Source organism: Ambystoma mexicanum, chromosome 8 (genome assembly GCF_040938575.1).
Source record: "Ambystoma mexicanum isolate Mex_15411 chromosome 8, UKY_AmexF1_1, whole genome shotgun sequence".
In the NCBI taxonomy this organism is placed as follows: Eukaryota; Metazoa; Chordata; class Amphibia; order Caudata; family Ambystomatidae; genus Ambystoma; species Ambystoma mexicanum.
In genome coordinates this window covers 1,101,555,496-1,101,568,686 of record NC_090929.1, presented here as the reverse complement: position 1 = coordinate 1,101,568,686, position 13,191 = coordinate 1,101,555,496, and the positions used below count along the sequence as shown (strand labels likewise).

Sequence of the window (13,191 nt, the reverse complement as noted above, 5' to 3'; positions counted from 1 at the left end):
AATATGCAAACAAAGTAATGCATATTCCAAACGCAGTGTGAGATGCTCTAGAGTCACACACCCTGTGACCCTCATTCTTTGCGTCGACAGCCTTTCAAGTGGAGCAATTTATAAGTGAATGCTCATTTAACAAGCCATTGTTTTTACACAGTATGTGCTTAACATTTCAGTGTTAAGAACTGAACAAGGGGCATTTGTATTCACCAGGCCAGCGCAAGTATCAACCTATGCATTCGTCCAAGAGAATGCAAATGCCACACAGAAAATGTTTAAAACTATTTTCAAGTCTCTTTATTTGACACACCAACATTTTTTTGTATAAATGTAGGTACATATGGGGCATCACTGTCATTTTCTTGCTTAAGTATTCTAGTGGCTGCTTGGGGCATGGACTAAATACATCCGCTCAGAATCAAGGGGCTTTTAATTTTCTAAACAAGCCAACCACTGCCTAGCTCGCACACCAGATGGCGCATCAATGTTATTGGGCACCTTGATAAGGAAAGTAGAGTTAATTATGGGTCACCATGCAGACAGTAATCCATGGTAAATCAATGCAGCAATATGTGTGCAGCAATGTTTTGTGCGCTGGACAAGCCACCACCCTGTTGGTTAATGGCATCTACGTGCTGTACCAGCCCATATGCCTGTTTTTGTCTGATGTGTCCAATGTCCATACAATAGCATACTGGAACGTTTTGTGTATGTGGCTCCGACAAGCATGCCATACTGTGCCCACACTTAAACGCATAGAGCATTCAAAGAAGTTGCCTCAAATTGTACATCAACTAGGTTAAACGACCTTTCTACACTGCTGCACCATGATTTTCACTAGCTGCAGACCAGCACCAATAAGAGATGCTAATGCCAGCTCTGTTAGATAAAGCATGGGCCTGCTAGTTTTCGCAGAAATAACCTCTTAGGCCAGCGTAATACTGACGAGGTAATGGCTGAGGAACTGTGGATCCTTTACCATTCATTTTTTAAAAAAAATAGTTTATTAATTTTATTCAAACCAAACAACAATACAAACAAACCTAACAAGCAGTGTAATTTACGACAATTCCAGTAAACATCATTTGTATTTCCAGTTTGCCACAGCTCCCCAAGCCCCACCCTCCATTATGAGCCTATTTGTACTTCTCGTTCAGTATCTGCTACATGTGGCTGGGTCTAACTATCTTCGGATTCAGTCGGGTCCGATATAGATCCGAACAGTTCCGCTATTAATAGTTTCCATGCCATCAAGGTACCCACTTCTTCCTCCCCACTCATGCCGCTCGCCTCCTGCCATACTACCGTTTCAGCCTCCGCCCATTTCTGTAACTCCCTCCACCATACCTCCACCCGTGGCTTGTGGCACTTCTTCCATCCCATGGCGATCCTCCGTTTTGCTAACACATATGCCAAGTTTCTCAGTTTCTCAACAGGTTTAAGTTTCCGTGGTCTGTGGAACCCTCCCAGCAAGCAGGCCCAAGCCGTATCTATGACAAGCGTGACCCCTTTTTGTCACTAATTTGTGTGCCACTTCACCCCAGAAACCTTTGATTACTGTGCATGACCAAAACATATGTCACACCTGTCGCCCTGCGTTTCGGAACTTGGATATCTTCAGAGGGGTCATGTATGCTCTGTGCGTTATGTACAGCTGTATTTGTTTAAGTCTAGCGTTTGACACTTTTTTGTGATATCCCAGGGCACGTTCCCACATCTCATCTCCCATCGGGGCCCCCACCTCTTCCTCCCAATCAAGTCTCAAATGTGTCAATTCCTTCCCCACCTTGGTCATGACCATCTCATACAATCTAGAAATCTCATGTCCCCCTTCCAATATGTCATATATTACCCCCACAGTAGCATCTGGTTCCTCTGCTAACACTGTTTCAGGCCACGTTTTCCCGAATTTTCTGGACCATCCTATGGTATTTAACATATTGGCCAGTGTGTAATCCCACCTCCTCCCCAAGTTCTTCGAAATCACTAATGGTCCCCTCTTGCCAGATGTCCCCCAACGTTACCAGTCCCACCGATTCCTAGTAGGTTCTGATAATAACCCTCAGCTGCTTGTCCCCTCCTGCTAATGCGACCAGCGGTACTTGCGGGGAGCACGGGAATGGGTCCTCCATCACCCGACACGCTCAACGCCACATTTTCCACCCCAACATCATCATTTTAGGGCGCGCCTTCATATCGGTTTCAGACAACCATATCATTTCCCTTAAGTAAAATGGGGTACAAACCCGCCCAAACAACCTATGTTCAGGGGTCACTTCGTCAGAGAGCCAATTGGCCACATATTGTAATTGACTTGCTATGTAGTAGACCTCAAAATTGGGCAGCCTGATACCTCCCTTTTCGTAGAAGTTCTGCAACTACCATAGCGCTACTCTATTCCGGGTACCATGCCATAGGAAGTCCCTGCACACACTATTCAATTTAGCGAAGAACTCCTTGGGTTTCATATGTGGGATATTGTTAAAATAATGTAAAAGCCTAGGTAGGACCACCATCTTAAGCATTGCCCCCTGTCCCATCGTAGCTAGGGGCAACTTCTCCCAAAACTTCATGCATTTCTGGATTTTCTCAACAGCTACCACGGTGTTGTGCTTATGTTCCTCTTCTGCGGTGTGATACACATCTATGCCAAGGTAATGGAAAGAACCAATCAACCATGGTTTCTGTAACACCGGCACCCTTTCCTTCGGGGTCCCCTTATAGCTACCTAGGGGGAATATACTGGATTTTTGAGGATTTACCGCTATGCCAGACAACCCCGCGTATTTCTCCATCACTTCAAGGATATATTGAAGATTCTCTTCTGGGTATTTCAAGTATAATAATAAATCATCCGCATATAAGGATATTAGATGCCGCTCCTCCCCAACCTCAATAACTATCATATCGTATTGTTGCCTGAGGTATATTGCTAGGGGCTCCAGGGCTAGGATATAAAGCATTGGGGACCAGGGGCACCCCTGCCTGGTACCTCTACTAAGCTGCCATCTCTCGGATATCACCGATCCTGTTCGAACTCTGGCTAACGGCTCACTGTATAACATTTTCCCCGACCTGATATAACCCGGCCCTACTCCGCAACCTCCCAGGGCTGCCAGCAGCCATGGCCACTTAACAGAGTCAAAAGCTTTAACTGTGTCTAGGGATACAATCACCATTTCGCCTTCGTTTCTATCTGCCCATTCGATCACACGGTGGAGTCTCCTATGATTATGGGTTATATTCCTGTTTGGGACATAGTAAATTAATCCACCCGGATCAAATGGGCTAATTACTCTCTGCAATCTATTTGCCAGGACAGCCGTCAGTATCTTGCTGTCCTTGTTCAGCATCGCTAAAGGCCTGTAGGAGCTACAGCTATACCCCGGTTTGTTGGGTTTAGGAAGCGGTATTATGATCGCCTCTCCGAGTGACTCCGGCAACCTTCCTATCTCAAACGCTTCGTTAAGCATGTCTAGTAATGGGGGTAGCACTTCTCTATATACTTTGTAAAATTCACTAGGGAACCCGTCTGCTCCTGGGGTCTTACTGGTGGGCAACTGCTTCACAACCTCCCTCAGCTCCTCCAGGGTAATTGGTGCATCAAGCTCTTCTCTCGCCTCATTACTTATTTTAGGTAATCCTATATCTTCTAGTGTTTCGTTATCTCCTCTTGACTACTCCCCTCCTTGTCTCCGTATAGCACCCTATAATAATCCGCAAATTCCCTGTTAACTCCTTCTTGAGTGTCCACTACATCGCCATCTTCTCTAATTATTGTCCTAATCAGGGGTTCTAGGGGTCTCACTCTTGTACAGCCTACCCGTTTTATCTCCTCCCGCATGCTGTCTTTCTACATACTTTTTATAATTGAGGTTACAGAGGCTTTCCCAATGTTCCGCACATTGCTGTTGTAGTTTAAGTACTAGCTCAGTGTCCACACAGTCACATTCTAATGTCCTTTCTAGTTCGTCTTCAACTCTTTGTAGGTCAGCCAGAACCCCACCTTGCAGGCCCTTTGACTTAGCTATGGCTGCCCCCCGCATCACCACCTTAAAAGCTTCCCATAGTGTACCCGCCGAGTCAACACTACCAGTATTCGTCTCAAAATAGTTAATGATCTCATCCCTTATGTCCTCACGAAAGACCGGATCTTTGAGTGCCTCTGCCGGCCACCCAAGGATCAGGGGCGAGTGATCCGAGAGGACCCTCGCTTTGTATTCTATTTGAGTGCTCTCTGCCACCACATTCGGCGTGACAAAGACATAGTCCAGTCTCGTGTGTAGCTGCTGCGGGGCAGAATAATGTGAATATTGCCTATCATTGGGATGTTTTGTTCTCCATACGTCTACCAAGCCGAAATCATCTAGTAACACCTGCAATGCTTTGGCCGCTGGGGTGGGCCTATCAATCCTGTTGTCAGATCTATCCACGTTGGGATCCATTACACAATTGAAATCCCCGCCCCAAATAACCACGCTTCCCACACACATACTAAGGTTAGTGCACGGAGTCCTGAAGTATGCCGCCGTGTTATGGTTAGGGGCATACGTATTCACGATGCATACCTCTTTATTCTCCAACAGCCCTCTCAATATAACCATTCTCCCATCAGTTTCCGCCATTTCCTGCAGTAGCTGAAACAGGACATGAGGTGCTACCCAGACAAGCACTCCCCTGGCGTAAGCAGAGTACGACAAGCCCACCACAATCCCTTTCCATTTTTTCCCCAACTAGCTCCAGTTTCTCCTGCGTCAAATGCGTCTCCTGCAACATCTATCTTTTGCCTTTTCAAATACAGCATGACTCTATTCCTCTTCATATAACTGTTAAGTCCCCTGACATTCCACGTCATTATCCTGAGATCTCCCATAGCGCTCTGATCTCTTCCTCCCTCATTCCCAACCGAACCCTCCCGGACAGTCTATGCAGATACAACCCTTCAACTGTAGGCTCATATTTAAACTTAAACTCCCCAAAGCTAAGTACAACCCAAACATCCGACCTCCATTCCCCCCACCCCCCCACCAACTGTTGCCTAGCTCCATCCCTGGATCTCAGGCACCCCCACATTTAGCCCCGTCCAGCACAAACTTATGCTCAGGGCTCAGTAGGGTAAAGTCGCCCTAATGGCCACTTAACTATTAGTATTTCGGGGGTGAGTTGCCTCCATCCTATTGCTCCTATTTCCAAATGTATTACGCATTGTGTTAACTTTATGCTGCTTCCAATTACAATTTACCTACTATATTCCAGTCCATGACGGGCACAGGGCCCGAATGCTATCCAGTGTTCAACTAGTCTCGTTTCCCGGTATAATCCGGTACCCCCAATGTCCGCGGCACCAGTTTTTTAGCCGTCCTGTTCCTGCCGGTCACGGTCCACTTCTTGTTTCGGGCAACCCTGCAGATCCAGCCACGTTACCACCTCTTCGGGAGTGTCAAAAAAAGAGCGCTCTGCCCTCATCTAGCACCTTCAGCTTTGCCGGGTACAGGAGCAGTACTTGATGCCTGCTGCTCGCAGCCTCCTCTTGACGGCCATGTAGCTGTATCCCAGTCTCTGCACTAGCATCGTATAGTCCGGGTATGCTGTACCGGGTATGCTGTAATGTTGGCGGATGCTCTTCCTTTACCATTCATTATAGGCCGGTTTTGTTTAAAATGCTTCATCAGTTTATTACTGGCAAGGCTAAAGTTTTTAAGAGGTACAATCCTTTCTTTGTAGCCTTTCTGTGCATTGTTTATTGGTTCTCTCTTCTACGGTATTCTGTCCTGTCTATAGATATAATTCCCAAAAGATGTTTCTGTATTGCGGTTGGCGATACTCACACTGAGACCCAGTCCTGCCTCATCTGAATTTCTTCACAAACAATCAAAAGTGGCCTTGTACCCCATTTGAGTCTCTGATATTGCAGCCATTTTCTACTTGCATCCAAAAACTTAAGCTGTCCAAATGAATATGTATGGTTTATGGTTACAAACATTGTAATGTTGGGGTGAGTGTTGTGAACAGTGATATGAGCAGCAAGTCATGAATCTGTTATGAATTTAGAGATTCACACATACAATCCTGTTATCACAGACTTGTTCATCCAATATCGAGATCTCTGATCACTCTTATTTTATTTATTTCATTTGTAAAGCGCCCAAACCCTGAAGCACCAGGGCGCTGTTACAGGACCAGTTAAATGAAGCATAATAATTTAAAGCAGAGTGACATGTACATGCAGAAAAAAGCAACAATGCAAGTTAATGACAATAACTATCATAGCTTTTATGGCAAGTGTAGGAGGAAGTCTGTTTAGGCAATAGCCAGGTTTTCAAGGCCTTACAGGAGTTTTGTGCTCTTGGTTCTGGCGGGAGGGCATTCCAGTTGATGGCAGCAACAGTCAGGAAGCTCAACCCCCCCTCCTTTGGCTCTTCACTTATGGTAGGGTGAGTCGATCAGCATAGCGAGACCTGACTGGTCCGATGGAGTTTGCCCTCTTAATTTTCTGGGAGAAATATTATGGGGCACTGTTGCTCAAGCATTTGTGTGTGATGGACAGGGTCATGAGGATAACCCTTTCCCAAATGGGGAGCCAACGCGCCTGTGTTCTGGCAGCAGAGATGTGGTCTCTTTTGGGGATGTTTAACAATGCTCAGAGGGCGTTAATTTGTATTATCTGTAGCTTGTTAATATTCTGTTTGAAAGTCCCGAGAACATTACAGTAATCCAATTTTGCTCCCGTAGTGGCTCTCGCAATGGTCAGGCAACTCTCTGGTGTAAAGAAATATCTGCTGCATTCATAAGTTTGGCTGTGTAGGCTGCGGAAGAGGCGACTGCACTTACTTGTTTGGTGTTGGATAGGGTGGCGTCCAGGTGGACCCCCAACGTTTTTACAGCGGCTGAAACAGGGTTCTGGAACTCGTCTATCCTGAAGGAGGTATACTGCCAGCTAGGTTTCTAAAGCGTGGCAGGAGAGCCTGCCAAGAGGATCTCAGTCTTGTTATTTAGACATAGGTGGTTAGTTATCATCCAAGTTTGGATTGTAGAGTAGATTTTGTTGAGCATTAGGGTGTCTTCATCATAGGAGCCTGAGAGAGGTAGGAGTATTTGGGTATCATCGGCATAGTTGGTATAATATATGCCGATAGCATCCAAGAGGTCGAATAGGGGTTTGGTAAATGTGTTTTACAGGAAGGGGAGCCATACGGGATGGGGATGGGAGTAGCATTAGCAGTGTCTGAGAAGACTCATGGTTCTCCCTTCTGGATAGGAGGCTATCCACGAAGTGACTTCAGGAGAGACATTTGGTGATGTGGAGAGATGGTGAGCGAAGGTCTCGTGGTCTACAAGATCAAAAAGGCGGCCGAGAGATCTAGCAGGAGTACGATGCCTGGTTTGCTCTCATCTCTGAAAGTGTCCAGTTGGATTTTTAAAATCAAGTAGGGCCGATTGAGTGCTGCGGCCTGGTCGAAAGCCTGATTGGCGCATACCTAGGATGTGGCTAGATTCAAGGTAGGTCTGGATTTGGTTGTATGCAGCTCTGTCAAGGACCTTTAGCAGGAAGGGTACAGTTGTGAGGGTGGTAGTTTGGTGTCGAGGGGTCCAGGGAGGGTTTTTTGAGTAAGGGGCGGACACAGTATTCCTTGAGGTTGAGGCGAAGGAGGCGTTGATGAATTTCAGCGCATTCTTTGATTATGGACGCTGAACAGATGTCTCCCCAGCAGTTTGATGGTTTAAGGTTTTTAAGGATGTTGGCTGTATCGAATTCCGAGATTCCCTTAAAGTGGAAGGCATGTGTGGGGAGTACTGGGTCAGTAGGGATGGTTTTGAGCTGTTTCAACTCAATTTTGTTCTGTAGAGTTTGGATTTTGTCTTGCATGACATTCTGGATGTTAGTACACCATGTAAGGTCTTTGATTTTGGAGTTGGGGGCTGTGATTGGTGTCTCGAGTTCTCTGAGGATTTTTAATTGCTGGGAGTTGGAAATGGCTTTTTCGATTCTGGAGTTGTAGATGTGAGCTTTGGCTGTCCTGATGGCATGTTTATATTCTTTAGCCATTTTTGTTAAAGACTGTTTTGGGGCGATCCGCTGGATCTTTTTTCCAAAGGGCTTCCGTCTGTCTCTTTTTAGAGCATAGGGCTTTGGTGAACCATGGGTTGAGGTGGCATGTAGGTTTTGACTTTCTGGGCAGGAGGGGGGCAACCTTGTTAACTGCTTTCGTTTGAGTACTGGCATAAAGATCTGCTAGGACTTGGGGGGGCGGCTGTTACAGTTTGAGATACGCTGAGGGTGGCGAGAGAGGGTGATATAGAGTCTTTGGTGATTTTCCTGGAGCTCCGAGCTAAGGTCGGTGGAAGAGAGGAAAAGGGAGTACGGGGGAGTTTTTGTGAAGGGAATAAGTATCCAATGATGTGGTGGTCTGACCAAGCACATGGTGTATTAGAGGTGATGTTGACATGGCTGTTCAGGTCAGCAATGCAGTAAAGGGTCCTGCCCTTGTGGTCCTGAAAGGCTCTGATTTAATGCAAAGCATACAGGAGCCCTCACTGGTGCGATTTGTCCCCTTTCATAGAGGTATTTTAAAAGAGTTGAATAAGAGTGTGACAGACTATCCATCTTGGAATGAGAACCTTCCATAAGAAAATAATTCATATGGTTAGCATAGTATTGCCCCTTGCAAGATACAAGTGAGGTAGTACGAACAGAATACCTGCCACATAGGGCCAGTGGTTAGTGGGCACTCAGACCCCGGTTGGTTGGTCACATAGCAAAGTGCGAGTATGGGCAGTTTGAAACTGCATTCAGGCAAGGTCTTCCCTAAGAGCAGACGACAGAAAACCCATTTACTTGTACAGCACCAGCTGTGTTTTCACATTAGAATTCTCCTGTAAAGTACTTGCATTGAAATGTAACAAAACCACCTTAATTTATATAGCAATTATTTCTTAATACAAGATACCCGAGAAGAAAACACCACACTAGAGAATTGCCTTTGCGACATATTCAACTGGATGAACCTCAACCATCTCAAAATCAACCCAGGGAAGAAAAAGAAAAGAAAGAAGAAAAAGAAGAAGAAAACTACATCCCCTGGCCAAGAGAGCTCAGCACCACACCAGAACCATCATCAACTGTAAAAAACCTAGGGGTCCTGATGGATACCAACCTCACTCTAGAGCCACAAGTAAACTCGGTAATCAAGAAATGTTTCTTCCTCCTGCGAGCATCAAAAAGGATCCTACCGTTCCTGTCGTTCGCCAACAAAACACTTACCATCATCGCTCTGATCATGTCCAGAGTAGACTATGCCAATAGCCTATACCTGGGCATGCCCAAACGACTTCTAAAAAAAACTTCAACGCATACAAAATGCAGCAGCCAGACTCCTCCTCAAGCTACCCAGAAGAGAACACATCACACCCGCGCTAAAAATACTACACTGGCTACCACTAAAACAGCAAATAAAGTTCAAGTCCATGTGCATCAAGCACAGAGCAAATCACAAACAAGGCGCACAATTCCTAAGCGACAAACTACGCCTACATCAACCAACAAGAACACTAAGATCAAGCACCAACGTACGCCTGGAACCAAAACCCTACAATAGAAAAAAACTCTGAGGATCCTCTTTCTCTCACCAGGCTCCCAAAACCTGGAACGACCTACCTAAGAATATACGGAACAAAACAATCCACCTAGCATTCAGGAAACTCCTCAAATCATGGCTCTTCACAGCGTAACCACAACGGAGACGCACTAGAATGCGCAGACATTAAAACAACTGTGAAAATAACTCCAACCTCGGCCACTCTCAAATTGGACAAACACTCAAACCAAAGAACCAACCACTCGACAGAGCATAAGATATCATGGAAAATAGCCACTAAAGGAAGGCTCCAGAGACTGATCACATACTTAGACCCAGACGAAAGCCCTCAAGTGACTCACCCACTTTTACGTACCGAACAGACCATACCCAGGACGACAGACGCATTTAGATAGAATTGTGAATATTAGCATGGCCACCCTTAGATGGAGTTGTGGATATTGGCCTGCGTCGCATCTGGATGGGACTTTGAATGTTGGCATGCCCGCACTTGGATAGAATTGTGAATACTGGCCGGTGTCACATCTAGATAGGACCTTGAATGTTAACATGCCCGCACTTAGATGGACTTGTGAATATTAGCCTGCGTCGCATCTAGATAGGACTCTAAATATTAGCATGCCCGCACCCACGCTAAACGTGAAGACTAGCACAGGCCACGCTTAGAATTGTGGACAATTGGCCTGCGTCGCATCTAGATAGGATTGATTGAGGGATAACATGCTCGCGCCTAGATGAAACTTGAATGTTAGCAGGTGCCACACTTAGAATTGTGAACACCAGCCTGAGTAGCATCCAGATTAAGTTATGAACCTTAGCATGCCCACACCTAGACAGATTTCTAAACACTAGCCTGCGCCGCACCTAGAAAAGTCTGTGAATGTTGGCATGCCCACATGTGAAGGCCAACAAGTGCCACACTTAGACAAAACTGTGAATGTTAGCATGCTAAAGGTCATGTAACCCACCAACCAATATAAGCTCAAACTCTGCATACTTATCTCACTCAAAAAACTCACACTACCATCTCTCGCACAACAAGCCGCACGCACTTCTCAACACTGCAACACATAAGACGGAGCAACAGCACACGCGGACTGACACCGATCCAATACCCGCACCAAAGCTCAGCACCCGGTGTACACCGAGTTGAAGCTGCCAACAGAACACCAGTGCTCTCACTATCCTACTACTCCCTCTTCACCCACCTAACCAATCCCCCCCCTTATCACTTACAGATCCGCCAGAGCACCCGGGGACCAATTCCGTTGGTGATTATGGGCGGTACAAATACCTTTAACATTTAATATTCAACATAGGTGTAGTTTGGGCGTGACGAGTGGGGGGGGGGGGGTACCAAGTTGGCTAGAACCTGCCCTGCTCGTAAATCCCTGTTTTACAAGCAAATAATTCCACGAATCAGGGTCTTAGACTTGCACAGAGTAGTATAACAAGAACTGACAACACAGTTTAATACCACTAAATAAAATTATTTAGGCAAATTACTGTGTAAACCAGCAAACCAGAGCAGACGCGATATTTTAACTACAAAGAGGCCCCAATAAGAGGTGTTCCCAAATCCAACTATAAAGAATGCGTTCCTGTTTGCTCTGGTAAGTGCGAGACCTTGTGTCCGTGGATATCCTGGGTAGTTAGTGCGCGTTGTAGTGATTCAGAGACTGCTCCTGAGCCGGGACGTTTTGCGTTGCACATTTACCGGCAGATGTTTGGCACAGAACAAAGTACACCCGGACGGCTCTTCTTGCTTAAACTCTGCTATGCCTTGCTTGCCAAAAAGTTCCCTCTCGTGCTGGTGTTACCCACGACTTCCCACTCCGCAGCCCTAAGTTAGAGTCCTTCTTCGCAGCTTAACAGGGAGCTGTCATCCCAGCTGTGCCCCCGATTGCTACAGCACTTCCAAACCCCATGGGCCAGCCCGCTCCCAGTCTTACCTGTAGCCCCGGTTGCTGCTACGTGGGGGAATTCGGTATACATGCACCTCGGGTTTCACGCAAAGAACCGATTCATAGTCGCTGTCCGCCATCTTCCGTTAACACCCGGAAGCGCAGCATGGGCGGAGCCGGGCGGCGACAACAGCGGGTGATGGGGCGGCCCGCCGTGGAATAGCCACAGAGTTCCAAACAAAAAACTAGAAAGTTAAAGTTTTGTGCTGGACCCAGGTAGAGAGGCACTTGTGTGGACACCATGCTGGTTGCTAGCCCAGGCAAACAGGTTGATAACAGAATGGTTCGGGGAAGACCCCCAGGAAACGGTCTAACAGTATGGTTTACTTTAATGCATACATAGAGCTGCTGTTCTATAAGCTCAGAGTGATATCCTCTTAATGCAGTAAATACCGTCCTATAGTCTAGACAGTGCTGGAAATGGAACAAATACTCAGCGGTAGCATGGGGGTGGGGAGCAGTTGTGTAAGGGGGGGGGGCATAAGGGTTGACTCGGCAGGCAAGCAAGAGGCTTTAAAAAAGTTTACGCAAACAGGGCGAAAACAACACCCACCATGTTTAAGAGGGATGACTTGAAATATACTGTGGTGAGCTCAATGAAGACAGGACACCATGCAACTGTGCCGTGGTATTTATTTGATACCGGAGATGAGGGGATCAACTTGGGTGTATATTGTCCAGGCAAGGGGAGTACAACTGCTACTCACAGTTTGGCAATCTTATTAAGGGAGCTGCTTCTGTGCTGCTCATGTGCCCCTGGGAGGTGCACACAGTTCAGACCAGAGCCCCCAGGAGGCTGTCATCAGCCATGGCATTACACTCTGGTGTGTGTTGTGTTCACAGGCCTGGAAACCTAGCAGCTCCGTGGTTCAGGAGAAGCGTGGGGGCAGTCCTATTGCTGCGCTCTCCTGCCTGCTTCTGACGAGAAGCGCTTTCCCTCGCTTTTCTTGCACAGCTGTTCTCGCAAGATCGCATCCCACGATCTCGCATCAGGAAGTCCCCAACACACCTCCTCTGGTGAAAAAAAGGACATGTGGTCAGTGCATAACATAGTCTGAGAACTTGCTTGGTTTCCTTCTCTCACGCTGGGGTCTGCCTTGTTCGGAGGGTGGAACTGACTGGCGACTTGGGACGTGGGGAGATTCGGGTGGATCAGGTTCTCCTCGTGTCATTTCTCTCTGTGCTCCCTCAGGCGGGGACGACGGGCTCATGCTTGCGGGTTCTTCGTGATACTGCCTTCCCGATGAGTGGTATGATGCTGATTGCTGGATGGACTTTGCTGGGCCAGTCCTTCTCCTGCTTCCCCAGATGGGTGGCTGGTAGATTCTCTTCTGCGGTACATGGCCTCTCTTTCCAAGTTCCATCGCCTACCATCGCTGCTGCATATGTGGTTGGGTCCCTTTGCGATGACCTCTATGAGTCTACTGTATTTGGAGCCGGTCATGGTGTCTTTATGGGGAAGGCCTATTTTTACCAGATCGCCTTCGCTAACTGCTATGCATTGAGCGGCCCTGCGTTTGTCCCCTTGGGCCTTCATTGCTTCCTTGTTTCTCTGCATGCGGAATATTATGTCTTGCATGTCCACATCTTCATCTACCCTTACTTGGTGTAGCCAAGGCGGTACCAGCATGGACGCC

General features: G+C 46.9%; 1 protein-coding gene across 1 annotated transcript in view; it reads right to left on the bottom strand.

The window, feature by feature from the left end:
* The window catches only part of NECAP2 (NECAP endocytosis associated 2), a 325,616-nt gene extending 313,932 nt beyond the window's left edge, over window positions 1–11,684 (bottom strand). The window contains exon 1 of the mRNA XM_069611115.1: window positions 11,543–11,684. Coding sequence (XP_069467216.1) covers window positions 11,543–11,634 — 92 coding nt within the window. The 5' untranslated portion in view covers window positions 11,635–11,684. The remainder of the gene's footprint in view (window positions 1–11,542) is intronic.
* Between the last annotated feature and the right edge of the window lie 1,507 nt (window positions 11,685–13,191).